Source organism: Salmo salar, chromosome ssa08 (assembly GCF_905237065.1).
Source record: "Salmo salar chromosome ssa08, Ssal_v3.1, whole genome shotgun sequence".
NCBI classification, from domain to species: Eukaryota; Metazoa; Chordata; class Actinopteri; order Salmoniformes; family Salmonidae; genus Salmo; species Salmo salar.
The window spans coordinates 8,888,468-8,913,373 of NC_059449.1; the positions used below are offsets into that span (position 1 = coordinate 8,888,468).

Genomic DNA, 24,906 nt, shown 5'->3' on the forward strand with positions numbered 1-24,906 from the left:
TAGGTTCTAGAAATATTTGTTTTATTCAGTTGCCTGTTTGCCTGTGAGCCAATGCTACAGATGTTAGAAAATTGAGACAATATATTATGTGTGTAGTAAATCTGAGTAGGTTGATGTGTATAATATTTGATGTTATTTAGTGAGAGTGTGTACAATGTCTGTATAAGATTAAGACTATCATGTGTGATGTCCAAATAAATAACCCCGGCAATTTGCATGGTTGTCTATGTGTGTAACATGCAGTGCGTATAGCCTTAATATTGTTAGATTCTGGGTTAAAGTTGTAACATTGTTATATTCAGAAGTATAGTATCTAAGGCGTGAAAGAGACTGGTTTTTACATCAGAAGTTAATGGTCATCTGTAGGAGCCAGATGGCTTTGGAATGTGTTAGGGGAGATGGGTAGAGATCTTTGGATAAGGTGTCAAGGGGGTTGAGGTCAGGTCAGAAACAATGGTTTGTTATCCTATCACTTCGTCTTCCTGTCTAACCATAAAATATGTAAGGATTGGTGAGAAGGGGGAGTGCCTAAATTGGAGTATATATACTTGTGGTGGTGGAAAATGTTTTTGTCTGATGCAGCTGTATTGACCCTTTGAGCAGAATAAACTTGGTTAAGCTTTCATAAATGCCCATTGAGTTTTTTACTCTGAGAATTAGAACCTAACAATCTTCATGATGATAATTGTAATCCATATTGTATCATAATTACCTTTAACATCATTGAAAAACACATCCCAGGATTTCCATAGCAATTGACGTTTCACATGACAAGAGACCTTACATTACTATAGACGGCTTCACTACAGTACAAATGTATCCCGTACAATATGTTATTATTCCCCAATGTCCCTATTCTGATATCTTTCCCTTGCTTGTTGTAAACATGTAGACAAAGACATAGAAAAGATAGACAAACAAGAAACATTAAATTATAGAACAGTTCTCGACAATAGAGGGAGAGTGGGAGAAAAGAGTAGAGTGAGAGAAGAGAGCGAGATCAAGTGTGTATGTATAAGTCCGTATGTGTAAGCGAGCATGTAATTGAGTATATGTGTTCATATCCACTTCATAGTGTTAAGATATTTTTACAGTTCCCATACTTTCTTTTTTTCGTAACCTGAAGTCCCTGTAGAATGTAGTACAGCCATGGTGTTATGGAGCTGTCTCGGAATAGCTGTCCATCTATAAAGAGTTTGTCCACAATGAGAAAGGCACGCTTACCCCTCTCCCTCTGTTTCCTCTGTACAGGATACAGCCTCTTGCGACGTTTGTTTATCTTCCATGGAAATTAGTCAATGAGACCGAATTTCCCTTTAAGCTCCCTTCCCCTGCTTTTGATCAGCTCCTTTTGTTGGTAGTGTTCACATTTTGCGATGATCGGTCGGGGACCTTTGGTCTTGTCACTCTGAGCTCCAAGTCTGTGTACTCGGTGGAAAGACACCTTGTTTACAGTCTCTAGAGGAAGTTTCAAGGCGGATTGCATAAATTCTCTGATCACGCCCTCTGGATTATTGGATGCATCCTCAGGAATCGGAGAAAATATTAGATTTTCATGCATGCTACGACTTTGTATATCTAGTAGCGACTCCCTCATCACTCTGTTTTCCCTAAGTTGACAATCCATGTTGGAATTGTGGATTTTTACCTTGGCTGTGAGTGTCTTGTTCTCTCCTTGGAGCGTGAGAATTTCACTCTAGCTAAACTCCAAACTCCCCCCTCAGCCCTGCTACTTCCTCACATAACTTTTCCAGTGTTGCAAGGATACCATCCAGAGCACTAGCCTCTATTTAAACGGTAAGTAAATCGTCTGTCTGTAGATGAATAGCCGGAGGTAGCCGGATATTTCCATGATGGAGTATATTGTTCCTCCATAGCGTAAAGCTGTTGATACTCATCGATTTCCCTCAGGATCTCCTTAGTATCCAGGTTGGCTCTTTACTGCAACCAATTGTTTACAAAAAGTTTTTAACAATGCGTCTTTCCCACGACGACGACCGGTGTTTTTGTAGTACAGCCACCTAGCACTGTTGTTTGGTTAGCGGTGTTTCCTAGCTGTTAAAAGCTAACCGTCTCGGAGTCCACGCAAAAATAAGTTTGGTCCATATCTTCCCTACTATAGGTCAAGTAGCTGGCAGGTAGTCTAGCAGTTCAGAACCAAAAGTCACTGGTTCAAGTCTCCATGCCGACTAGGTGAGAAATCTGTTGATGAGACCTTGATTAAAGCACTTAACCCTAATTGCTCCTGTAAGTCATTCTGGATAAGAGTGTCTTCTAAATGACTAAAATGTAAATAAAAGTAAGTTAACATGAATTAAGGCACTATCATTTCCTCACTATAAAACACAAGTATCAACCCAAAAGGCCAGTTTCACTCTTCATCAGGAAAGCATTTTTACAGACACCTTCACACCAAACATCACCATATCATCTACTCTACCTCATCATAATCATTCTTCCCTCATGTCACCTCATCCAGTTCCCTACTACATCCAAAACCAACACAATTAACTACAAACAAACTAACTAGTACTACGTTACATGTCACTATACTCTATACATGGGCTGTGTGCATTTTCTGCTGGTGTATCCTGAGGTAGCTCCTCTCTGAGAACATCTTGCAATGTGTACAGGTGAATGGCCTTTCTCCTGTGTGGACCTTCAAGTGCATCTGCAGGTGGTGCTGGTGGGAGAACCTCTTCTCACACTGGGGTCAGCTGTAGACTTTCTCCCGTGTGGACCTTCTGGTGCCTCTTCAGGTTGCCAGCATGGGCAAAGCGCATGTGACACTGGGTACAGCTGAAGGGCTTCTCTCCATTGTGGACACTCCTATGTCTGATAAGGTTACTCAGGAAGGAGAAGCTCTTGTAACACAGCTTACACTTGAAGGGCCTCTCCTTGGTGTGAATAGTCTGGTGCTCCTTCACATAGTTTGCTTTAGCAAAGCGCTTCCCACACGTTGGGCAGATGTACAGCTTGTCGGCGTCCGTCCTAATGCTCGGCCTCCCACGTTGTGACCCAATGACACCAGAGGAGGTAGAAGCAGGAGCCACCACCCTCAGGTGGTTAATCTTTGAACTCCTTCCTTGACCTTTAGCCATTGTCTGGGTGTTGTTGGAATTGTGTTCTGTGTTATAGGCTAGGTACCTCTTGTTGTGAATGCCCATCCTGACCCTGTCTGTATTGGTGGGGTAACCAGGAGGTAACTGAGGAAGACTCGACCCAGGTTCAGGCCTTCTATGAACCCAGTCACGAGGCATTAGATAAGACCCTGAAGGAGAAGACAGACTTCCTGTTAGACTACCACCAGAGGGGTCTCCCGTCACGCTCTGTGAAGGCTGAAGCCCAGGGTAACCTGTTCTGTTCATCATGGATACTGTGGTGTTTGTATCATAGGAACAGGAGGGTCTATCTGCCCAAGGCCCGGCTTCATCCCTGCACTGAGACTGTGAAGAGAAGGGTCTGGGCTGCAGACTGGATCCCTGACTGGAGCCTCTGTCTCTCTGATGACCACCAGGACTGAGGTTGTTCAGTCCACCTGTCCACTGGTTGTGTTCTGTGTGGTGGTGGAGTCTCTGTCCCTCTTGGTTGGGTGCTGGTTCCGACTCGGGAAGGAAGAGTGACGGCTCCTGATCCACGGTTCTGATCCTGGGCCAGGGTATGTGATCAGTTGCTTCAGAGGTCCACTCTCTCCCACCAGTAACACTGGATATCAGCAGGTCTTCATGGACTGCAGACTGCAAACAAAGATTGTACAAAAAAAGCATATTAGAAACTCTTTGCTGTACACAGAAACATGACATGATATTATAAAATGTTAACCACAGTCAAGCCCATCTCTAACACTGTGATTCAAGTACCTAACAATATGGAGCCATTGAAGTTTATTATAAAAAATGTTGTTGTGTTGATTAAAGAATTAAGTATAATGTTTTGGTTCGACTAAGATAAGAGAAACTCAGTCCCTGCAATGATACAAAAATAACGAAGTCAGTCGGCACAGTCAATTTTATATTTAATTTAAAGAAAATGGTTATACAATCACAAAACATGAAGTTCAGTAATTTTATTGCACAAAACAATACGTGACAGGTACAATAACTTTTCTCACTATGGTAACACTTTACCTTTTCTGTAAATCTGGTACCCTCGCTTTGGAAAAGGTTCAACATTTACATTTCATACAGCTTCACTACTTATTGTCAAGTAAACATGAATTAAGGCACAATCCTTATCTCACTTTAAAACACCAGTATCAACCTAAAAGGGACAAAGTTGTCACTCTTCATCAGTGAAGAATATACAGTTGAAGTTTACATACACTTAGGTTGGAGTCATTAAAACTTGTTTTTCAACCACTCCACAAAACTATAGTTTTGGCAAGTCATTTAGGACATCTACTTTGTGCATCACAATTCCAGTGGGTCAGAAGTGTACATACACTAAGTTGACTGCCTTTAAACAGCTTGGAAAATTCCCAAAATTATGTCACAGCTTTAGAAGTTTCTGATAGGCTAATTGACATAATTTGAGTCAATTGGAGGTGTACCTGTTGATGTATTTCAAGGCCTACCTTCAAACTCAGTGCCTCTTTGCTTGACATCATAGGAAAATCAAAAGAAATCAGCCAAGACCTCAGAAAAAGAATTGTAGACCTCCACAAGTCTGGTTCATCCTTGGGAGCAATTTCCAAACGCCTGAAGGTACCACGTTCATCTGTACAAACAATAGTACGCATGTATAAACACCATGGGACCACGCAGCCGTCATACCGCTCAGGAAGGAGACGTGTCCTGTCTCCTAGAGATGAACGTACTTTGGTGCGAAAAGTGCAAATCAATCCCAAAACAACAGCAAAGGACCTTGTGAAGATGCTGGAGGAAACAGGTACAAAAAGTATCTATATCCACACAACCTGAAAGGCCGCTCAGCAAGGAAGAAGCCACTGCTCCAAAACCTCCATAAAAAAGCCAGACTACGGTTTGCAACTGCACATGGGGACAAAGATAGTATTTTTTTGAGAAATGTCCTCTGGTCTGATGAAACAAAAATAGAACTGTTTGGCCATAATGACCATCATTACGTTTGGAGGAAAAAGGGGGATGCTTGCAAGCTGAAGAACACCATCCCAACCGTGAAGCACAGGGGTGGCAATATCATGTTGTGGGGGTGCTTTGCTGCAGGAGGGACTGGTGCACTTCACAAAATAGATGGCTTCATGTTTAAGGAAAATTATGTGGATATATTGAAGCAACATCTCAAGACATCAGTCAGGAAGTTAAAGCTTGGTCGCAAATGGGTCTTCCAAATGGACAATGACCCAATGCAGACTTCCAAAGTTGTGGCAAAATGGCTTAAGGACAACAAAGTCAAGGTATTGGAGTGGCCATCACAAAGCCCTGACCTCAATCCCATAGAAAATTTGTGGGCAGAACTGAAAAAGTGTGTGCGAGCAAGGAGGCCGACAAACCTGACTCAGTTACACCAGCTCTACATTTACATTTTAGTCATTTAGCAGATGCTCTTATCCAGAGCCACTTACAGTAGTGAATGCATACATTTCATTTCATGCATTTATTTTTTTTTGTACTGGCCCCCCGTGGGAATCGAACCCACAACCCTGGCGTTGCACACACCATGCTCTACCAACTGAGCCACAGGGAATGCAGGAATGGGCCAAAATTCACCCAACTTATTGTGGAAAGCTTGTGGAAGGCTACCTGAAACGTTTGACCCAAGTTAAACAATTTAAAGGCAATGCTACCAAATATTAATTGAGTGTATGTAAACTTCTGACCCACTGGGAATGTGATGAAAGAAATAAAAGCTGAAATAAATCACTCCACTATTATTCTGACATTTCACATTCTTCAAATAAAGTTGTGATCCTAACTGACCTAAGGCAGGGAATTTTTACTAGGATTAAATTTCAGGAATTGTTAAAAAACTGAGTTTAAATGTATTTGGCTAAGGTGAATGTCACTATACACTACACATGGGCCGTGTGCATTTTATGCTGATAAATCCTGAGGTAGCTCTTCTCTGAGAACCTCTTCCTGCAGTGCATACAGGTGAATGGCCTTTCTCCCGTGTGGACCTTCAGATGCCTCTTCAGGTGGTGCTTGTGGGAGAACCTCTTCTCACACAGGTGGCAGCCAAATTATTTCTCCCCCGTGTGCATCCTCTGGTGGATCTCCATCTGTTTGGGGAAACTGAAGACTTTCCCACAGAAAGAACACGGGAAGTGCTTCTCTTTACCACCGGATCTACTGATAGCATTACTACTACTGTCATTTTTCGTGGTCTTGGGTAGACATATAGTGTTGAGGCACTGGCACTGTTTGAGGTCTGGTTAAACAGAGTGTGAGGAGGACGAAGGCCAGGGAGTGTCTGTGTTGTAGCAGGGTCCATGTTCCAGTTGCTAGATCCTATAGAAGGCAGGCTGAAGGCAGCCCCTGTTAAGGGGCTAACCTGACAGTAATTCCATCAGTCTCACTGAATCACAACTATAGGAGCATGAAACAGCATCGCTAGCCGAGTCTGTCTGTTCTCTCCAGCCGTATATGGACACGTCCCTGCAGACCAAATCTACACCTCGCCCTGGTCTCAGCCTGTCTTGTCGACTAAGTTTGGTTGTTGTTTTTTGTTCTACTCTCTGTTTCTGGTTGTGGTTAACAGTGTTGTTCCCCAGCCCAGAATTGAGGACGTTGTCACATCCACTGACCTCCAATATCTCATCTCTGTTCCTGGCCTGATCAGTGATGTTGTCCCCTGGGCCCTTGGCTGCACTCGTCTGAGTCTGGGTATCCATGATGGCTGCCCAGTCTCCTCTGTTAGCCTCCAGCCAACCACCTGTAGGAAGAGGGTTTACAAAGCATGGCAGAGAGAACTCTACGTTTGGAGTTTCTTTACCTGGTCAATCACCTGGTAAAGTTAATACATTGTGTGTTTTTGTATGTAAACATAAGTTGTATTGATTTAATTTTATGAATGAAGAAAACACTATAGGCAGGTGCATCACTATTCTCATTGAAGATCTATTACTGTATGTAGGCTATATGTATTTCTCCCTTACCTTGCTCCCCCATCTTTAGTTCACTCAGCAGGTCAACGCTCTCTGGTCCGTCTTCTATTGTCTCCTCTTTGACCAGCAGCAGATCAGGCTTCCCATCCTCCATGTCTACTGACTGTAAGAGATACAGAGTGAGAGGATGTTGGATCAAGAAATATGATATGAGCACCCTGCTATGGAGCATCTTCTGATTGGGTAATGAGGGATTGCTATGAGTACTATGCAAGTTAATTTGATACTATGCAAAAGCGTTAGTTGATTAGATTACTTGACACTCTAATGGTTCCCGAGTGGCGCAGCTGTCTAAGGCACTGAGATGCCGTGCTAGAGGCGTCACTACAGACCCTGGTTCAATCCCAGGCTGTATCACAACTGGCCGTGATCAGGAGTCCAATAGGGCGGTGCACAATTGGCCCAGCGTCGTCCAGGTTAGGGGAGGGTTTGGCTGGGGTAGGTTGTCATTGTAAAATAAGAATTTGTTCTTAACTAACTTCCCTAGTTAAATAAAGGTTAAATAAAAATGGTTTGATAATTTAAAGGCATGGTCCCACACTTAAGACAAAATTAATCAATAGCTGGGCCCGTATCCACAAAAGAATCTCAGAGTAGGAGTGTTGATCTAGGATCTTTCCATATAATCTTATTCATTATGATCTAAAAGGCTAAACTGATCCTAGATCAGTACTCCTACTCTGAGAGGGTTTGTGGATACAGGCACTGACCTAATACCATTCAGACAGTAGTTCACAGTGGGCTCACCTCAGTGAGACTGTGTGTGGTCCTGTGCTGCTCAGCTGGTTCCTCTGTGGGTTCAGGAGGAGGTGTAGTCTGGTTTTCCTCCATCACCATGGTCTCCTCAGTGTTCCCCAGACCCTCCTTACACCCCTCCTCCTTCACCAGCAGCACCTCTGGACCCTCATCCTCCTGGAAGAGACAGGTGATACAGATTACACAGACATACACTCCCTCAGGTACGTACACACAGATAATAAACACTTTCAACATGGAGTGTTTACCCATCCTCACTACATATGAGTGCTTTACTGTAGTTACAGAATGACTTCATTGTTGTTAAACCCATCATGGAGGACATAAATATGATGTTGTGGGTAAAAATAAGTCAGCTATGATAAGTCAAAAGTCATCATCTGACTAAACTATAATGACGTGTACAGTAGGTGTTTGTTAGTGTGTGGTTATGTGTAGGTATTTTTAGTAAGTGTATATTGGTTATAAAGCCATGTTGGGTATATGCAGAATAGGGCAAGGTCAGATATATACTAAAGAGAGTCTCAATGAAAGTTTTAGAATAAAAAGTCCCATTTTGTGTTTATTAAACAGAAACAAGTTTTTTAAATACACCATATGAAAACCACACACACACGTCAACAACAAATCTGCATGTACTTGATGAACTGTATTCATTTTCTCATTAAAAGTGTCACAGGAATTTTTTCAAATAAAAAAAACACAAATATATCTTGATTAGATAAGTATTCAACCCGAGTCAAAACATGTTAGAATCACCTTTGGCAGCGATTACAGCTGTGAGTCTTTCTGGGTATGTCCCTGAGAGCTTTGCACACCTGGATTGTACAATATTTGCACATTATTCTTAAAACATGCTCTTCATGCTCTGTCAAATTGGTTGTTGATCATTAGACAGACATTTTCAAGTCTTGGCATAGATTTTCAAGCAGATTGAAGTCAAAACTATAACTAGGTCACTCAGGAACATTCAATGTCATCTTGGTATGCAACGCCAGCGTATATTTGGCCTTGTGTTTAAGGTTATTGTCCTGCTGCAAGGTGAATTCATTTCCCAGTGTCTGTTGGAAAGCAGACTGACCCAGGTTTTCCTCTAGGATTTTGCCTGTGCTTAGCTCTATTCTGTTTCTTTTTATGATGATAAACTCCAGAGTCCTTGCCGATGAGAAGCACACCCATAACATGATGCAGCTACCACCATGCTTGAAAATATGTAGTGTGGTACTCAGTTATGGGTTGTTTTGGATTTGCCCCAAACATAACGCTTTGTATTCAGGACAAAGTTAATTTCTTAGACACATTTCTTGCAGTTTTACTTTAGTGCCTGTTTGCAAACAGGATGCATGTTTGGGAATATTTGTATGTACAGGCTTCCTTCTTTTCACTCTGTCAATTAGGTTAGTATTGTGGAGTAACTACAATGCTTTTCATCCATCCTCAGTTTTCTCCTATCACAGCCATTAAACTCTGTAACTGTTTCAAAGTCACCATTGGCCTCATGGTGAAGTCGCTGAGTGGTTTCTTTCCTCTCCGGCAACTGAGTGGGGAAGGATGCCTGTACATTTTTAGTGACTGGGTGTATTGATACACCATGCAAAGTGTAATTAATAACTTCCTCATGGTCAAAGGGATATTCAATGCCTGCTTTTATTTTAATTTGACCCATTTACCAATATGTGCCCTTCTTTGCGAGGCATTGGAAAACCTTCCTGGTCTTTGTGGTTGAATCTGTGTTTGAAATTCACTGCTCGTGTAACCGATGTGAAATGGCTAGTTAGTTAGCGGTGGTGCGCGCTAATAGCGTTTCAATCAGTGACGTCACTCGCTCTGAGACTTGAAGTAGGGTTTCACCTTGCGTTGCAAGGGCCGCGGCTTTTGTGGCGCGATGGGTAACGATGCTTCGTGGGTGTCAGTTGTTGATGTGTGCAAGGGTCCCTGGTTCGAGCCCAGGTTGGGGCGAAGAGAGGGACGGAACCTACACTGTTACACTCGACTGAGGGACCTGACAATTATCTGTATGTGTGACAGAGACGAGGTAGTCATTCAAAAATCATGTTAAACACTATGCAACTTATGTGACACATTTTTACTCCTGAACTTATTTAGGCTATCCATAACAAAGGGGTTGAATACTTATTGACTCAAGACATTTCAGCTTTTCATTTTTTATTAATTTGTAATAATGTCTAAAAACATAATTCCACTTTCACATTATGGGGTATTGTGTGTAGGCCAGTAACACAACAAATTATGGAAAAAGTAAAGTGGTGTGAATACTTTCTGAAGGCACTGTAATTATATGTGTATCACACAATGCCTGACTACAATATTTTATCCAGGAATATTCAACACTGAAATCTGTTATTCTGACAACAATGAAAATGAACCTTTTGTCTTTAAAAGGAAGACTCGTTATGTGGTTACCACGAGCAGAACCACAGATATTGTGATGAGCGTAATGGTCTCACACAGTCACAAAGAGTATCTGCACATGTACACGGGTTCGCTTCACGCTTCTACAAGGTGGTAGCTGCAGGACCAAAACATCAGAAGTTTAGCCTTGTGCATCAACACTCTTAGTTGTTGTAGAAATTGCCCACTACGCCGTTTACTTTGTGCATCTAAGTCATGTCGCTGACTATCTTTATTGCAGGGTTTGATCTAAACAAACTTTCTATGTTATAGAGTAGAATGATTTTTCTGCTGGTGTATCCGGAGGTAGCTCCTCTCTGAGAACCTCTTCCCGCAGTGCGTACAGGCGAACGGCCTCTCTCCCGTGTGAACCTTCAGGTGCGTCTTCAGCAGGTGTTGGCGGGAGAACCTCTTCTCACAATGGGGGCAACTGTAGGGTTTCTCCCCTGTATGGACCCTTTGGTGCCTCTTCAGGCTGCCAGACTGGGCGAAGCGCATGTGACACTGGGGGCAGCTGTACGGTTTCTCTCCTGTGTGGACTCTCTGGTGGATCTCCACATTCTGGGAGCAGCTGAAGCCTTTGTTACAGAACATGCAAAGGAACCGTTTCTCTTTACTATTGCCTGATGTTGCTCCCCCTCCCTGAGCCTTGGTCCTTTGGTCCTTTGAGTTCAATACTTGATCCAAAAGGACGCGGCCGTGTGAATCGGAAGGCCCCATCGACGTGGACACTGGGTCGCGATCCCTGAATGCGTGTAAAGGGGAGTGGGTCTCGACATCTGGATTTGTCTCTAAACTTTCCCTGTAATCTAAGAAATCTCTGCCTTGTGAGTGTCTGTTTCCTAGGGAACTATCTGCATTCCATGTGGGAGGAATGACGCCCTCTACTTTCACAGCCACCTCATCTACCACTATAACCTCCACTTTCTTATCTTGGCACCCTTCAGAGTATACACTACTACTGTACTGGTTCCAGTCCCCTCTAGACAGGTCAGTCTGTGTCTCTAAACCCAAGGATATGTTGCCAGGGTCCATCTCTGTAGAGTAAGAACAAGACGGATCATCACCACCAGTGTCTATCGCGTCATCATCTCCACGGCAATGAACCATCCTCTGGTGAAATACCGGTAAGTAGTCAGAACCGGGAGCAGGAGGACGGCCCAGTCTCCCCCGCCCAAGTCTCTCTGGGTCTGATCTGTGGTCAGAACCTGTGTGTAAGAGCCTGTGTGTTACAGTTAAAGTCTTGGTGTCGGTCTCTGACTTGAGGACGGCGTTCTGGGTTCCACTGACCTCCGTGATGCTGCGTCGGGTCCTGGGCAGCGCTGGGACGGTGGTGGGGTCCTCTGTGCTTACAGGGGGTGCTCCAGCCTGGATGTCTCTGCTGTGCTGTGTGTCCTCCTCTCCTTCAGACCTCTCCTGCTTGACCCCAGGACCTGCAACCTCTACGTCTGCAGACTGACACAAGAAGAGGGGAGGTTATTACCGGTACATGGGTTGAATTGAACAATGCCATAGGGAAGTCTCACAAGCTCCCCTATGGCAGATAAATGAGGATGTCCATGGAAGCTAGTGAATAGCTGAGAGCTGAGGGGGGCCTTTATGAAATAAACTGGCCAAATGTTATTGTCAAAGTAACCGTAATTTTTTATGCACCACTATTACACGAACCTCTATCATGATAACGTGTTGGGTTGAGGTTCCACTCCCCTCATCAACAGTGATTGGTTGGTCATCTCTCCATGTATTGTGTCCCGCTGGCTTCACAGAGCTCCTGTAGCCTCCAGTGAGATGTCCTTCACCTGAGAGAGTGATTGGGGGAAAAGAGGTGGTTAGGTTAGGTACTGTCAATGCTCAATGGTATATTGTACACTATTGATACTGTCTAGAATTGGCAAGGATGTAAGGTAACACTTTTCAGAACTTTTTGATATGCTTTGTATTGATTGTTACTGGCATCACATTGTTTTCATTGAGGAAATAATAGGAAATGCAGTACATCAAGAATGTGGTTAGAATATGCTATAGTGTCTTTGCACAAGATAGCTAAGTAATCAGGGGAATTATTGCATACTATCCAAAAAGTGACCAAGACCCAATTCTAGGTAACACATCTGAACACATGCAGAAGGGAACAGGGGAGAGGCAGTGCGCTATATATGAATGGCAACAGGCTGCACAGCCTTGGCCTTCTGAAAAATGTGTGTGTGTCATGAACAATATTAGCATGAGCAAAATTAGTGGAATGGTTTGCCTTCAAACCTAGTTTGAAGGCAAAGTCCCCCATTGATGCAAATGGATAAAAATTGTGGAATCATGCCACAATTGGACTAGATCATTCTAAACAAGGTTGGAATGTTATATAAATTCAACCAAAGACAATTTAGTTTAACGCAACACAAACTAAATATGTTAATCGCACTGTGGATGTAGACTTCATAATTGCATTGGAGGCATACTTATATGCACTGTACAGCCTTACTCCATTTCATGGACCCAAGATCCATAGGTATCAGCCTACTCAGTGACACCCACAGATTACAATTCTGAAGAGTTTACACAAATATTAGCGGCGTAGCTCTTATTGTGTTTAACTGTAGGAAATCACATCACTATTCAGTCTATTGTATTGAACATGCATTTTGCAATGTACACCCTTATACCTATGATCTTGGTAAGGAATAGGCTGCATAATGAGGTGATTTCCCACAGTTAAAGTTCCACAATGCTAATATTTGTTTAAACTATTCACATTTGTGTTCTGTGGGTGTCACTGAGTAGGCTAATACCCCGTTTTATGGACCCAAGATCCATAGGTAAGGGTGTACATTGCAATGTGAATGTTAAATACGCACAATATTTATTTAACCTTTATTTAACTAGGCAAGTCAGTTAAGAACAAATTCTTATTTACAAATGACAGCCTACCCCGGCCAAACTCTAACCCGGATGACGCTGGGCCAATTGTGTGCCACCTTATGGGATAGGCTGAAAGGTGAGGCGATTTCCCACAGTTCCACAATAAGAACTACGACGCTAATATTTCTGCAAACGCTTCATAATTGTAATCTGTGGGTGTCACTGAGTAGGCTGATATCTCATTTCATGGACCCAAGATCCATAGGTAAGGCTGTATGTACACTGCAATATAATAATGCCCCAATTTAATTCTGTAGTCTATACATCCACAGTGCAATTAACAGATTTGTACTTTTGCCAAATTAACTAATTAGTCTTTTGTTGAATTTATATAAGAACATTACAACCTGGTTTAGCATGATTGTGGCATGATTCCACTATTTTTATCCGTCTGAATCAGTTTCAATAGGTTACTTTTATTTTGAATACCGATTCCACTATTGTTGTGCACAACACACTGTTATGCAAACTGTACCTCTTGACATTTCTCTGTTTCGGTCGAGGATCTTGACACTACTGGCGAGGACGCGCTCTCGCATTGTCCTCTCTGCACGCTCCCGTGACACCTTCAGGTCCAGTAGCTGTAGTTTCCTTCGCAAAACCCTGTTTTCTTTCTGGCTTTGAGTTATTTCCAAACGAAACACTGCATAGTCGTCGTCTACGAGTTTACAGATCTCTGCCACGGCTGCATTCGCTAGCACCTCCATGATGGAGGCTATTTGAGTATGAAAAACCATACAGTTAGCCATTGTTCGCTAGCGTTACCTAGATAACATCTACCAACCAAGTCCAGTCTCCAGCGCGTATTAAACGCTGCAAGTATGTGGTACTGTGCAGTTAAATTAGTAATCTATTGAGTTCCAGGGTGTTAATAAACGTCTAAATAACAATGAAAACGCTCAAATGGAAATTGTTCTTAGTCACTGTTCACTTTCTGTTTACTTCTTCTTCGTGTGAGTTTCCGGTAGACTGGACGCTGTGTTGGTTATTGTTGCCTTTCACAGGTCGGAGTGTGAATTGCACATTTTGACACAAAAATAATGGGAAATTGAGAAGAAAAAAATATATATATATATATATATATTTCACCTTTATTTAACCAGGTAGGCAAGTTGAGAACAAATTCTCATTTGCAACTGCGACCTGGCCAAGATAAAGTGTAGGAATTCGACACATACAACAACACAGAGTTACACATGGAATAAACAAAACATACAGTCAATAATGCAGTAGAACAAAAGAAAACAAAAAGTCTATATACAGTGAGTGCAAATGAGGTAAGTTAAGGCAATAAATAGGCCATGGTGGTGGAGTAATTACAATATAGCAATTAAACACTGGAATGGTAGATGTGCAGAAGATGACTGTGCAAGTAGAGATACTGGGGTGCAAAGGAGCAAGATAAATAAATACAGTATGGGGATGTGGTATTTGTGTCGGCTCTTGGGGACTGCTCACAGGTGTTTACAGTCATTGGTGGACAGCATTGGCGCAAGGTACACTGCTTGGGGCACTGGATGTGTGCTTCAAGTCCTATTATGTTTTTGATATCATCTTTCCCAGACTGTGTGCTCCAGCATGAGAATTCCTACAGACCACGGTGTATCAACTGCCAGGAACAGAGTAAGACTGTTGCGAGCATGTATTTTTTTTCCCGCTGAACAATAGTGGATAAGTATCTGCTCTTGAATGCCGTGTGAGAAGTGACAGGAGGAAGCATGTGTTCCAGTGAATTAATAGATCAATGGATGGGGGAGCCATGTGTGTCTCATTCTAATGCTTATATGCTCTTAAGGCACTGTTTATAGCTCTGTTAAGTTGACTTTTAGTTCATTTTTTTATGCATCTGTGCCTACTTTTTGCCTACAGTATGGTAGGTGGCTCGTTTGCCTGAAGTGTGTTCTGGTATGCTTTCATTCTGTCACAACAATTTATTTGAAATACAAATGTTACATTTTGGGGATTGTGAAAAGTGCCTTATGAATGAAATACAGTTATTACTTAAGTAATGAGTCATTAGTCCATGTCCTTTAGTAGTGATCTTCATTTGTAATATTTTACACTTGTATAGGAATGTTTTAACTTGACCCAAAGGTAGACCATTATTGTATGGCAAAACCACATTGTGTGTGTGTGTGTGTGTGTGTGTGTGTGTGTGTGTGTGTGTGTGTGTGTGTGTGTGTGTGTGTGTGTGTGTGTGTGTGTGTGTGTGTGTGTGTGTGCTGTCACCTAAGATAGCTGAAGAGTGTCAGTGCATGTGAAATCTATTGATCAGCTCTGGCACTGTCTTACAGATGGATCTGTGTTAACACCACTTAAGACAGACAGTGTCACGCTTTGTTTTTCTCAGATTGCAATCTGAGGGGGCACATCCAGTTGAGCTTCGTCTTTAGTCTGATGTTTGGACTGTTTGGTTCATGAAATAATATATATACATTTTAATAATCAATCCTATCTTATGAAATCTTATCTTGTGAAATAACACATATTTAGACAATGGGGCTTTGTTTCAATGTGCTATTTAAAAATGAATATATTCGTGTACATTGATCATTCTCTGACATTCTGGGATGTATGTTCTGAAATGCAGGCAATGCAAATTAATTATTTGAAATTCAACATTGTACCTTGATTGTGTGTGTAGGAAAGGGAGGGGGTGCAAATGGTAGAGATGGCAAAAATATGCAAGCAACATTTTAATTAGGATGACACTGAAAATTAGGATTACATAAAAAATTACCCAGCTGCTGGGTCAATCCCCCCAACCTAATGTGCTGTGCTTATGTTCAATCCAACACACTGGGTTGTTTAACCCAGCAAAATAGTCTAAATTACCTAGCAGTTGGGTCAAGCACTCAACCCAAGGCGCTGGGTTAGATGCACAACTCAAACCCGCTGGGTTTAATTAACCCAATGCTGTGTTTGGCCAATATTGACCCAGCGCTGGGATGTCGAAATTACTCAAATTGTGGTTCCAACCGTGTATTTCATCTGCCCATGATTGCCTGATCTTAGTGTAAGTCGATCCAATTGATATAGTACTGCTTCTAATAATATACGTTTGTAAAGAAGATAAAATCCTTTTAACTAGCCTTTTTTTCAGGTGGAAAGCCCTTGTGTCCTGATTCAACAGATAACTCCCTTGGTGAGTCATGTAAAGTTTCTCCCCCTTCTCTCTTGCTTATTCTCCCTGTCACTCACTCAATACACAGTAAGTGTCATGAAAAGTCAGCAAACTCAGAAGGTTGATGTGTTGCGGGTCCTATGTACAGTTCCTTCAAAAGTATTTATACCCCATGACTTCTTCCACATGCTGTTGTGTTACAGCCTGAATTCAAAATGGATCAAAAATAATGTTTCTCACCAATCTACACAAAATACCCCATAATGACAAAGTAAAAACATGTTCTTAGAAATGCTCTCTAATTTATTGAAAATGATATACAGAAATATCTAATTTACATAAGTATTCACACCCCTGAGTCAACACTTTGTAGAAGCACCTTTTGGCAGCGATTACAGCTGATTCTTTGAGATTTCCACACCTGGATTGTGAAACATTTGCCCAATATTCATTTCCATAATCTTCAAGCTCTCTCAAATTGGTTGTTGATCATTGCTAGACAACCATTTTCAGGTCTTGCCATAGATTTTCAAGCAGATTGTCTTCTTGGTGAGCAACTCCAGTGTAGATTTGGCCTTGTGTTTTAGGTTATTGTCACGTTTGTCGTACGAAGGAGACCAAAGCTCAGCATGTGTATCGTTCCACATTTTATTTAAACTGTGAAACTATGCAAGACATATGAATAAACAAAACAACAAACCGTGACGAAGAGGTGCAACATACACTTACTCGAAATAATCTCCCACAAAACCTGTCACGTCCTGACCATAGAAAGCTTTTATTTTCTATGGTAGAGTAGGTCAGGGCGTGACAGTTATTGTCTTGCTGAAAGGTGAATAAATCTCCCAGTGTCTGGTGAAAAGTAGACTGAACCAGGGTTTCCTCTAGGATTTTGTCTGTGCTTAGCTCCATTCCATAATTTTTTTTATACTGAACAACTCCCCAGTCCTTAACAATTACAAGCATACCCATAACATGATGCAGCCACCACTATGCTTGAAAATATGGAAAGTGGTACTCAGTAATGTGTTATATTGGATTTGCCTCAAACATAACACATTTTTTGCAGTATTACTTTAGTGCCTTGTTGCAAACAGGATGCATGTTTTGGAATATTTGCATTCTGTACAGGTTTCCTTCTTTTCACTCTAACTAGGTTAGTACTGTGGAGTAACTACAATGCTTTTCATCCATCCTCAGTTTTCTCCTATCACAGCCATTAAACTCTGTAACTGTTTTAAAGTCACCATTGGCCTCATGGTGAAATCCCTGAGTGGTTTCTTTCCTCTCCGGCAACTGAGTTAGGAAGGACGCCTGTATCTTTTTAGTGACTGGGTGTATTGATACACCACCCAAAGTGTAATTAGTAACATCACCATGCTCAAAGGGATATTCAATGTCTGCTTTTTTATTTATCTTTTTTTTTTTTTATCTACCAATATGCCCCTTTCTTTGCGAGGCATTGGAAAACCTCCCTGGTTTTTGTGGTTGAATCTGTGTTGGAAATTCACTGCTCGACTGAGGGACCTTATTATCTGTATGTATGTGATACAGAGATGAGGTTGTCATTAAAAAATAATGTTAAAGACTACTATTGCACACAGAGTGAGTCCATGCAACTCATTATGTGACTTCGTAAGCACATTTTTACTACTGATCTTATTTAGGCTTGCCATTACAAAGGGGTTGAATATTATTGACTCAAGACATTTCATTTTTTGTTAATTTATTACATTTCCACAAAAATATAAATCCTCTTTGACATTATGGGGTATTGTGTGTAGGCCAGTGACAAAAAATATATTTTAAATTCAGGCAGTAACAAAACCAAATGTGGAAAAAGTAAAGGGGTGTGATTACTTTCTGAAGGCACTGTAAATGGCTCCTAGCCTCCCATTCATAGGCTACTTTCTGTCCCTGTATTGGTTATAAAGCGCTGTCTGGTGTATGCAGAAAAGGGTAAGATCAAATGTGATGTATACTAAAAAGAGATTCAATAAAAGTCAGAATGAAAAGTCCCATTTTGTGTTAACTAAATAAAACACATTTCAAATACACCATATGAAAACCACACATACACGTCTCAGCAAAACATCTGCATGAATTTGATAAACTGCATTAATTTTCTCATTAAAAGTCTTGAGAATATAATTAAGTAGTTGAATGGAAGTAATGAAACAGGCATTTGTGAACATCAAATAGCCTACACAGTACAAACACATTATATATCACACAATGTCTGGATGCAATATTCTACCCAGGAATATTAAACAATCTGAAATCTGTTACTCTCGTTATTCCACATGCATCTGTGGATCTTTTCCGCTGACAACAATGAAAATGTATCTTGTCTTTAATGCAGGGTTTGATCTAAACATCAGAAGCTATCGAGTGGAATGGTTACTTTCTATGTTATAGAGTGGAATGTTTTTTCTGCTGGTGTATCCTGAGGTATCTCCTCTCTGAGAACCTCTTCCCGCAGTGCGTACAGGCAAATGGCCTCTCTCCAGTGTGGACTTTCAGGTGCCTCTTCAGGTTGGACGAGTGTGAGAAACTGGCCTGGCACAGGTGGCAGCTGAATGGTTTCTCCCCTGTGTGGACCCTGTGATGCCTCTTCAGGTCACCAGCCTGGGCAAAGCACATGTGACACTGGGTACAGCTGAAGGGTTTCACCCCTGTGTGGACCCTCTGGTGGATCTCCACCTTCTGGAGGCAGCTGAAGCCTTTGTTACAGAGCATGCAGAGGAACGGTTTATCTATACTATTGCCTGATGTGGCTCCCCCTCCCTGAGTCTCAGCTCTAGCCCTGTCGTTTGAGTTCAATACCTGATCGGAATGCCCCATCGGCATGGTCACTGGGTCGCGACCCCCGAGCGTGTGTAAAGGGGAGTGGGTCGAAACATATGGATTTGTCTCTAAACTTTCCCTGTAATCTAATACATCTCTGCCTTGTGAGTGTCCTTCTCCTAAGTGAGTCTCGTCTACATTCCATGTCAGAGGAGCGTCGCCCTCCACTTTCACAGTCACCTCATCTAAGACTATAACCTCCCCTTTCTTATCTAGGCACCCTTCAGAGTACACACTACTACTGTACTGGTTCCAGTCCCCTCTAGACAGATCAGTCTGTGTCTCTAAACCCAAGGGCATGTTGCCAGGGTCCATCTCTGTAGTGTAAGAACAAGACGGATCATTGCCAGTCTCTAACACGTCACCTGAGTCCCGATGGGAATGAACAGTCCTCGGTTTTGGATTACCGTAAAGTAAATACTCTGAGCCGGGAGCAGGATGACAGCCCAGTGGTCCCAGCTGCAGTCTTTCTGTGTCTGATCTGTGGTCAGATCCTTTGTGTAAAAGCCTGTGTGTTACAGTTAAAGTCTCTGTGTCTGTCTCTGACTTGAGGACGGCGTTTGGCGTTCCACTGAATTCCGTGATGCTGCATCGGGTCCTGGGCTGGGGTGAGGCGGCGATTATCTTTGTGGCTACAGGGGGCACTACGCCAGCCTCTTCTCCAGTCTGGATGTCTCTACTGTGTTGTGGGTCCTCTCCTTCAGTCCTCTCCTGCTTGACCAGAGACGATCCTCCATAACCTGCAGCCTCTGCATCTGCAGACTGACAAGAAGAGACTAGGTTATTATCAGTACATGAGTTGAATTGGTTAACAATGTTGTCGTCACAAGCTCCCCTTTGGCAGATAAATAAGAATGTACATGTAAGCAAGTGAATAGCTGAGGGGAGCCTTTCTGAAATAAACAGGCCACATTTGATGTAGTGTAATTTTGTATGTTACACTATGACACTAACCTCTATCACAATAACATGCTGGGTTGAGGTTCCACTCCCCTCATCAACAGTGATTGGTTGGTCATCTCTCAACGAGATGTGTTCTGCTGGCTTCACAAAGCTCCTGTGGCCTCCAGTGAGATGTCCTCCACCTAAGAGAGTGATTGGGGGGAAAGGGGTGGTTAAGTTAAGTACCACTGTCAATGCTCAACGATATATTGTACACTATTGACACTGTCTACAATTGGCAAGGATGTAAGCAGGGCTGGACTACCACATCTGGGGCCCCGGGACACCTACAGTGGGGTCCGAAATTATTAACACCCTTGATAAATACTGAGCAATTTTAAAAAAAGGGGGAAATTATATTATTTTCTTACAATTGCTCAGAGAGAGGTTTTGTTTAACAAATCATAAAAAAATGTACACCCGTTTTGAATTCCTTTCAATACCCTACCTTGCGAGGATAACGGCGCATAGCCTTTTTCTAAAATGTTTTATGAATTGGAGAACACATTGGGAGGGATCATAGACCATTCCTCCATACAGAATCCTTCCAGCTCCTTGATATCCTTTGTCTGCCCTTATGGACTGCCAACTTCAATTCAAACCATAGGTTTTCAATGGGTTTCAAGTCCGGAGACTGTGATGGCCATTGCAAAATGTTGATTTTTTATGGCCAATTAATAGTTTCTTTGTGGATTTTGATGTGTTCTTTGGGTTATAGTCTTGCTGGAAGATTCACTTGCGGCCAAGTTTGAGGCAACCAGGTTTTTGGCTAAAATGTCCTGGTTCTGGGTAAAGTTCATGATGCCATTGACCTTAACAAGGGCCCCAGGACAAATGGAATCAAAACAGCCCCATAACATCAAAGATCCACCACCATATATTACAGTAGGTATGGGGTTATTTTCTGCTCATGCATCCTCATTTCAACGCCAAACCCACCACTGGTGTGCATGGCCAAAGAGCTCTATTTTCATGTCCTCCAACATATGTAAACGGCTGGAGTTTGCTAAATGGCACTGGCACTTGGATTCGAACCGGCGCTTTGGTCAGATTACATGAAAATAGAGCCTGTTCGGTAATCCGGCTCTGGATGTAAGGTAATACTTCTTATAAATTCTTGATATGCTGTTGATTGATTGATTGATTATATTCCATGCATCACATTATTTTAATTGAGTATGACAATAAGAAATTAAGTTACCGGTATTTTGAACATAAATAAGTCGCACATGTCTATAAGCCGCAGGTGCCTACCGGTACATTGAAACAAATTAACTTTACACAGGCTTTAACGAAACACGGCTTGTAACAAAAATAAATAGGCTTTAACGAAACACGGCTTGTAACAAAAAATAATAATTAGCAGTAAGCTTTAGTTGTCTTTTTGCACTGAGTCAATTCCTCACGCTGCTGTTTCCAACGTCTTATCATCGACTCATTAAGACCAAGCTCCCGTGCAGCAGCTCTATTTCCTTTTCCAACAGCCAGATCAATCACCTTCAACTTGAAAGCTGCATCATATGCATTTCTCCGTGTCTTTGCCATGATGAGGGTGACAAAATGACTACCGTAATCAGAATGATGGGAAGTTTGAGAGCGCTCGATTTAATCTAAACAGTAAACAAAAAAGTTGTTTGACCTTAACCCGTTCGGCAATTTCATTGGTCTAATGAAAGCTTCATGCCGCCAAAAAACTGAGCACGTCACAGAATGTGTTTTTTGGAGAAAAAAATATTGAAAGCGGGAAAAATCCATATATTAGCCGCGTCATTGTTTAAGCCGCGAGGCTCAAAGCGTGGGAAAAAAGTTGCGGCTTATAGTCCGGAATTTACGGTAATCAAGAATCTGGTGAGAATATGATATTGTGTATGCAAGAATAATTTGTTCTTAACTGACATGCCTGGTAAAATAAAGGTAAAATAAAAATGTTTTTTAAGATAGCTAAGTAATTAGTGGAAGTATGGCATACTATCCAAAAACTGACCAAGAACCAATTCTGGGCAGTGGTGTAAAGTACTTAAGTAAAAATACTCAGGCAGACAGAATTATGGTACAATTCACACACCTATCAATGTAACGCAATGTCATTCCTACTGCTTCTGATCTGGCGGACTCACTAAACCCAAATACTGAGTTTGTAAATTATGTCTGAGTGTTGTAGTGTGCCCTATCTGTCCGTAAAAAAATACAAATCATGCTCTCTGGTTTGCTTAATATAAGGAATTTCAGGTATAGTATTTAAGTATGAATATTGAGTACCTTTTTCCATTACTGTACTTCATGGAAAACTCCAACCAAAACTATATTTTGGTATTTGTTTCATTAGTCCATTGTTGATATATGCAAAACATTTTGGGACTGTCAGTAATCAAGATTTCAAGATATCTAACTTTCAAAATACAGAAACACAGCCGGTATGATGCATTTTGCATTTTAAAAACCAGATACTTTTAGACTTTTGCTCAAGCAGTATTTTACTGAGTGACTTACACTTTAATTTGAATACTTTTCTATCAAGGTATCTTTACTTTTACTCAAGTATGACAATTGAGTAATTTTTCCACCATTGATTCTGGGCAACACATCTAAAACCATGCACAGTGGCAGTGGAACCTAGCTAATTTCTGATACATAAGAAATTGTTTCACTACAGAGGCAGCAAAACTGTACTTCAATGTTATGCTACTCCCCCACTTAACATACTGCTCGACTAGTTGGGCCCAAGCTTGCTGTCCAACATTAAAACCCATTCAGTCTGTCTACAAACAGGCTCAAAGTGCTTGATAGACATCATCACTGTTACATCCTCAGATCTGAGAAAAGCTTGTGCAACACACCCTGACGCATGTCTTGTATTCAAGATCCTAACCGGCCTGGCTCCCCCTCCACTTAGTACTTTTGTCAAACAGAAAACCCAAACCCATGGCAGCAGCTAGAAGTGACAGTATTGTTAGTTCCCTTAAGGAAAAGCACCTTTAGTCAAACTGCTTTCTCTATGAGACCTTCACATGTCTGGAACACACTGCCATCAGAAACACATAACTGCACCATCACAAAAACATAGTGAAATGGCTAAAGGACTATCAGATTTGTGAACATAATCTCTGTAAAAATAAACTCGGCATTCTGCAAAATGTACCTCTTGCCATTCCTCTGTATCGGTCGAGGATCTTGACACTACTGGGACGACTGTCGAGGACGCGCTTTCGCGTTGTCCTCTCTGCGCGCTCCCGTGCCACCTTCAGTTCCAGTAGGTGTAGTTTCCTCCGCATTGCCCCGTTTTCTTTTTGGCTTTGAGTTATTTCCAAACGAAACACTGCATAGTCGTCGTCTACGAGTTTACATATCTCTGCCACGGCTGCATTCGCTAGTACCTCCATGATGGAGGCTATTTGAGTGTGAAAAAACACACAGTTAGCCATTGTTAGCTAAAAAATATATCAACCAAGTACTGTCTACAACGCGAATTAAATACTACCTGATGTAAGTATGTGATGCTGTGCAGTTAAATTACTCATTTTGAGATATAGAGTGTTAATAAACGACTAGATAAATTAAAACCCTAACGTGAAAATCGTTCTTCCGTTTACACTGAAAAGAAAATATCTTATTGGTTGGCGTCATAGCTCAAAGGGTGTGGTTAAATGAAAGGTTTGCGCGCTGTTCTTTTGAAATACGGTACTGTTTATTAAATTACACATTAAATCTCCTATGTTCAGCAGTGTTGGGGAGTAACTAAGTACATGTACTCGCTAACACGCTCACTTAGTGGCGTGTATTCATGGATGGCAAGGGAAGCCAGGCTTCCCAAAACAATTGACCAAGAAAATAAGACATATTTCGTCTCTGCGTTTCAATTCGTAATAGGCTGAATGTATCTCACCGGAGAAAGCATCCGAGCGATTGAAACCGCTTGGTTTCAGTATGTTTAGCTGTATCTATCTGGTCAGAAAGTGTATGACATTGTTGCCGCCAGTAGCATGGAAAGCCTACGAACATTTGGCCTCCCTTGATATTTTTTAAAAAATAACAGCCAATCAGTGTTGAGCTAAACAGTGAGCTCAGTTGCGAATGGTTCTGGCTCACCAACAAACAAAAAAAGTGCCAAGCCAGTTTGGATTTGGCTTCAGACCAATCACATCACAAGCCAAACTTAATTATTGACAGTAAAAAACTTGAACTGTTGCATCTCGTTGCGTTACCTAAAATCGCCCCTTTCCTAAATTAGCCATCGATGGAGATAAGAATTTGGACTTGTGGTTTTACTTAATTCTCCGTATTGGCCAATGATTATAACAACAATTCTGACCCAACCATAAATTCATACATTGTGCCCCTGGCCTGTGAGGATGGAAGTTCAACATGTAGCTAGCTAGATGTAGTATGCTAATATTAACTAGCTGGCCTGACGTATTCTTGCCCATGAAAGGAAGTTAGCGAGCAAGTATTTGTCAGGTAGCCTAGGACAACAAAATCTAAAAGTGTGTACTGTATGACAGAGTCATAGACAGTTTAGGCAACATGAAAGAGGAGGATGGCATTGGCATTTCGCTACAAGTAGGGTGAGTGAACATGTTTTTTCTACTTGCACACACACACATCGGGATTGTATATACAGTACCATTCACAAATTTGAACACACCTACTCATTCCAAGGTTTCTCTTTATTTGTACTATTTTCTACATTGTAGAATAACATTTTAGAATAATAGTGAAGACATCAAAACTCTGAAATAACACATATCATGTAGTAACCAAAAAAAGTGTGAAAAAAATTCTAAATATATTTTATATTTCAGATTCTTCAAAGTAGCCACCTTTTGCC

The 24,906-nt window shown here is 41.6% G+C and overlaps 3 protein-coding genes across 8 annotated transcripts in view; 1 reads left to right on the plus strand and 2 right to left on the minus strand.

The window, feature by feature from the left end:
* Positions 1–23,672, minus strand: LOC106610069 (gastrula zinc finger protein XlCGF48.2-like). 3 transcript variants are annotated; one of them, XM_014209204.2, is made up of 7 exons: positions 23,221–23,672; positions 11,921–12,051; positions 11,543–11,707; positions 7,832–7,996; positions 7,076–7,187; positions 6,725–6,852; positions 1–3,737 (listed from the first exon to the last, which is right to left on the minus strand). In XM_014209204.2, exons 1-7 carry the CDS (start codon positions 23,501–23,503, stop codon positions 2,703–2,705), a joined length of 2,019 nt encoding a protein of 672 aa, XP_014064679.2. In that variant the 5' UTR covers positions 23,504–23,672; the 3' UTR covers positions 1–2,702. The 3 variants fall into 3 exon arrangements, with proteins under 3 accessions (XP_014064679.2, XP_014064680.2, XP_045579093.1); XM_014209205.2 differs by lacking the exon at positions 23,221–23,672 and adding an exon at positions 13,644–14,134; XM_045723137.1 differs by lacking the exons at positions 1–3,737; positions 6,725–6,852; positions 7,076–7,187; ... (1 more) ...; positions 11,543–11,707; positions 11,921–12,051 and adding exons at positions 18,052–19,901; positions 20,094–20,224.
* LOC106610073 (zinc finger protein 214) overlaps positions 1–24,906 on the plus strand; it is an 844,054-nt gene that overhangs the window by 540,671 nt on the left and 278,477 nt on the right. The window lies entirely within an intron of this gene.
* LOC106610081 (zinc finger and SCAN domain-containing protein 2) overlaps positions 1–24,906 on the minus strand; it is a 482,712-nt gene that overhangs the window by 35,266 nt on the left and 422,540 nt on the right. The window lies entirely within an intron of this gene.

Coding starts and splice junctions, on each gene's coding strand:
- LOC106610069 (XM_014209204.2), bottom strand. CDS start 23,503: ATGGCTAACTGTGTGTTTTTTCACACTCAAATAGCCTCCATCATGGAG. Junction 7,997..11,542: donor CCCGACGCAGCATCACGGAG/GTCAGTGGAACC, acceptor TGTCTCTTCCAG/GAGGATGAGGGTCCAGAGGT. Junction 6,853..7,075: donor ACTAAAGATGGGGGAGCAAG/GTAAGGGAGAAA, acceptor CTCTTCCTACAG/GTGGTTGGCTGGAGGCTAAC.